The sequence below is a fragment of the Triticum aestivum genome, chromosome 3D (genome assembly GCF_018294505.1).
Source record: "Triticum aestivum cultivar Chinese Spring chromosome 3D, IWGSC CS RefSeq v2.1, whole genome shotgun sequence".
Classification (NCBI taxonomy): Eukaryota; Viridiplantae; Streptophyta; class Magnoliopsida; order Poales; family Poaceae; genus Triticum; species Triticum aestivum.
In genome coordinates, this window is record NC_057802.1 from 603,817,794 (window position 1) to 603,822,263 (window position 4,470).

Genomic DNA, 4,470 nt, shown 5'->3' on the forward strand with positions numbered 1-4,470 from the left:
TCACGTTGATCTAGAACCATAGTAAAAGAAGGCAAGACCTTGTGAGATCCCATCAAGGACTTGCTTATTTATAACTAGTTTCTCCAACTCCAAGGTCCTTCTAATTTACTCCAAACAAACTGTTAGCGTCTTGATGCGATGTGATCCTTCAAATGTTCTCTAGAAAAAAATAAGAACTTTCAAAAACTTTTGTTGAGTTAAAACACATATCGCCTCCTCCTGCTCCACAAAAAAGTTAGGGTTTCTGCCTCCCGCCGGCGCCGCCGCAGGTCCGCCTCCTCTCCGGTGGCCTTAGGGCCATGGGGGCGTGGTGGATCTCGGCAAGTGCCGGTGGGAAGGCTCCGTTTTTAGTCATTTCTTTCGGTTTTGCTAGGGTTTGTGTTCTGCTCAGGAAGACAAAGACGGCGGCAGCTCCCTGAAAATGGAATAAAGGTCTCCCTGCCTAGCCCCCGTTCCGACGGTGCGTCTAGCACCGTTGGTGGGCGTATGGAGGTCTGTCTCCGACAGATCTTTCTTTGGTGGATTTTCTCGGATTTTGTCGTTGTTCGTCTACGTTCGTGTGTCTTTGGATTTGATCTTTCTGATCTACGTTATTCTTCATCTGCGGCGGTTGCTGTTCTGGTGCGCTGGTCCTACAGAGCCTTAGCACGACGACTTCCCGACTGTCTACTACAACAAGTTGTGCCCGACTCCGGCGATGGAGGGGCGATGACGGCGGCATGCCTTCGGCTCGCTTCAGTGCTGGTAGCCGTCGCTGGGTGGTCTACGGATCTGGATGTAATTTCTTTTATTTCTGGTATGCGTTGTACTGCCATGATTGAAGATGAATAGATCGAAAATTTTCTCGCAATAAAAAGTGCTCTAGAAAACCAAAATGGAATCAGCACATTAATTGGGATCCACATCCATTTGTAATGACCCACGTCGTTATGTTCGTCACCAAGATTAAGTCAGAGGATTATACACATGCATGTGACATGTCAAGCTGCAGCATAAAAAGAGAAAGAGAAGAGAAGACCTAATGAGATTTCATCGAGGACTTGCTTATCTAGCTATGACTAGTCTTCAAGGTCTTTCTAATTTACTGCAAACAAACTGTTAGCATCTTTGATGCGATCCGACCAATCACACCAAAATGGAATCAACGCATTAATTGGATCCACATCCCGAGATCAAGTTTACGAGAATACAATACTTGCATGTGGCATGTCAAGCTGGGGTCATTATAAGAAAAGAGAAGACCTGGTGAGATATCATCGAGGACTTGATTATTTATAACTAGTCTTCAAGGTCCTTCTAATTTAATGCAAACGAATTAGCATCTTGATGCGATCCGATCCTTCACATGTAAATTGAGAGAGGTAAGATTTTCTGTAACATGTTGCGCTCCACCGTAACTGGTAAAATAATTTGGAGACAGTGTTCATGAGCCAAAAGGAATGATAATGCAATATGCGGGCAGGGCCATTGGTGAATTTGATCAAGCATGCACATTTGCACAAGGCACACACGAGTATGAACCTGAAACAATACTCCATGGATAGGCGATTGATAGGCTTGCGAAGACTCACCGGAGATCACTTGGGTTAAAACATGACCATTTTCTCAACTTATCTCACGGCCCCATGAAGGAACAATCGTCTCGGTTTCCGTCGGTCATCATGCTTAACTCCCACGGAGTTCAAGGATGAAGGGGGGGGGGGGGGGGGGGGTAGCCTTGGTACATGTAGCACCAGATAACCTTCTTCATACAAATTGCCGGCCATGCATAGAATCAAGCCATCGCACCATCCACCATGGTCCTCATCAAGGCGTAGACTTGACGGTGAATACTTTTAACGGAAGTGTTTATGGAGTAACAGCACTTTGTCAAGATGTATTAGGCATCTTTTGCATCCATGTGACGTGCAATAATAGCTGTACTCATGTGCTGTTTGGCATGATGTATTAGGTGTCTCGAGCATGATGGGCCTAGCTGTACATGTTCTGTTATCTCTACATCATTATGAAGATAAGCCATTATGTACTTAAAAAACAGATGAGTCGTTGGAGAGATAGCCAACCAACAAGCTGAGACTAAATGTAAAGACTTGTGAAACTAATTGGAAGCAAGACTTGGTAGCGTTCTGTCGATGCTATAAATCACACAAGGCAAAAGAGAAGCTCTACACTTGATAGGTATCCTCAGTTGTCCTCACCCCCTCCACCCGCTCCTCCTCCCAATGGACAATTTCAAGATCACTAGTTACGCCAATGCGCTGGTGGAAAACACTAAGCTTGACTTCCAAAGCTTGTATCTGCACAGGATCAGGTCTGGGGATAAGAAAAACCAGTATGTGGTGATAGATGGAGTTGGTGCTACTGACATTTGTCTCACAACCATCAACGACTGGGCAATATATGATGGTGCGGCCGTGGACGCAAAGCTAGTTGCTCATGCAAAAGGCATGCATATGAATGCTGCCGCTGCTGACTGCTGCAATTTATTCATCATAGTGTTCGAGCTTGACAGGTAACTTGTATGTGTTTTGTCTTGTAATGTGCTAGCATGTTATCTTTTTTAGTATCACATTTTCTTGGTGTGTGCATCTGATATTTGTGAATCACATAGCTTCAAAGGATCCACGCTTGCAGTAATGGGAGCAACTACAGAGGAACAAGGTGAATGGGCTATTGTTGGTGGGACTGGTCAGTTCGCTATGGCGCGTGGTGTCATCCAGAGGAAAATGCATCAAAAATTAGCTGATGGACAAGGAGATGTGTTAGAGCTTACTATCGAGGCATTCTGCCGCAGGAAGGTGAGCGTTCTATTCAATTTTTGTACAGATTTACTTGCAACTTCCACACTCAGTCTTTAGATTTTAGATACATACATACATATTTTGCTAATCCTTATAGCTGGATCACGCAAACCTACCGGTAGATCTACCAGTATTCCAAATTGTACATTTTTTTGTTTCTGCTGTTATTTCTACTATTATGAACAAGTTGGATGTGCATTTCTCAAAGGAAAGTATATTGCTGACAAAGTTTCACTACTTGCATACAGGGGCAGCCGGAGCCTCCGGCCACCACTCCGCAGACTCCTACCACCCAGCCGATTCAGCCTCCTGTTCAGCCGCCTCTTGCCACCACCCAGCCCATTCAGCCTCCTGTTCAGCCACCTCCTGCCCCCACGAAGCCGATTCAGCCTCCTACCCCCACTCCCATAAAGAATGGACCATGGGGCGGAACAACGAGTGACACACTTCATCATTTCAACCCAAACATGTCTAAAGGCCTAAAGAGTGTGACATTCATCTATTATCGGGCTGTTAATGGACTTCGTTTCAATTATACCGGCCAAGATGGCTATGAAGAATCCAGCGAACTTTTTGGTAATAACGGCCAGGGCCCCGACGCTAAAAGGGTGAGTTTCGTTCACTATTTGTTTCCTCATGCATTTGGTCAACAATATAGCAGTTTCGTCCCCTTCTTGTCGTTGTTCGTTGAGTTGCCAAAATTATATCATCACTTACGTTTTTTTCCTGTCCATTTGGCAGCAAACGGTTCATCTAGGCCCTAAGGAGTTTGTGACGGGGCTGTCAGGAACATACCAACATGAAGGCAGATCAAATAATATTGCTATATATTCCCTTAAGCTGGTCACCAACCTCGGCAAAACTCATGGACCTTTTGGAACTGCTAGCATAGGCACCGGTTTCAGCTTTTTGGTGCCTCCAAACAGCAGAATTGTGGGCTTCTTTGGGGGATCTACCGGTTACGCCGTCAATTCAATTGGTGCCTACACGCTCGAAAATTCTGCTTAGCAAAGCATGATTTACTTGATGCAGCTGCAATTTTCGGTTGTAGCCATATCACGGTTAGGGTTTAAGCTAAGCCAGCGTTGCTTTATTTTTTTTCTTTTACACAAATAATAAAGATTGTAAGGATCTACCTACCCTATGTATTCACAAGCAATTTATGGTTCTTGTACCTTTTTTTCCGACAATGAAACGCTGTTCTCCGCCTTCACTTCGAAGCTCGCCAGTTCCATTGCATGTCAAGCTGGAATCAGTATAAAAGAAGAGAAGACCTGATGAGATCCCATAGAGGACTTGCTTATTTATAGTTAGTCTCTTCAAGTTTCTTATAATTTACTGCAACCGAACTATTAGCATCTTGATGCGATCTCATCCTTCACATGTGAGATGATAGAGACAAAAAAATTGGTAACATGATGTGCTTAGTCATGGTGCGCTGAAGCCCACTATTCAAAACTTTACTCATAATTGCTAAAATAATTTGGAGACAGCAATCATTAGGCCAAAGGAGGCAACATATGTAGTGCAATATGTGAGGACGCGCGCTGTTGGGGATGCCTAGGAGGAAGAAGGAAAACACACGCACACAAGAAGAATAACACACGTTTGGCACCACACAACTTGTGCCGTTTATTGTATTTCTTCTCACACAATGAACGGGATTACA

At 44.4% G+C, this 4,470-nt stretch overlaps 1 protein-coding gene across 1 annotated transcript; it reads left to right on the forward strand.

The window, feature by feature from the left end:
• The first annotated feature begins 2,157 nt into the window (after positions 1–2,157).
• LOC123075840 (uncharacterized) lies at positions 2,158–4,014 on the forward strand. Its single transcript, XM_044498350.1, has 4 exons — positions 2,158–2,512; positions 2,612–2,798; positions 3,050–3,409; positions 3,543–4,014. Exons 1-4 carry the CDS (start codon positions 2,223–2,225, stop codon positions 3,807–3,809), a joined length of 1,104 nt encoding a protein of 367 aa, XP_044354285.1. The 5' UTR covers positions 2,158–2,222; the 3' UTR covers positions 3,810–4,014.
• Positions 4,015–4,470: the final 456 nt, after the last annotated feature.

Excerpts from the sequence above, each read along its gene's own strand:
- LOC123075840 (XM_044498350.1), top strand. The coding sequence starts at position 2,223 with ATGGACAATTTCAAGATCACTAGTTACGCCAATGCGCTGGTGGAAAAC. Across the intron at positions 2,513-2,611 it reads ATAGTGTTCGAGCTTGACAG|CTTCAAAGGATCCACGCTTG; the intron begins GTAACTTGTATG and ends TGAATCACATAG. Across the intron at positions 2,799-3,049 it reads AGGCATTCTGCCGCAGGAAG|GGGCAGCCGGAGCCTCCGGC; the intron begins GTGAGCGTTCTA and ends ACTTGCATACAG.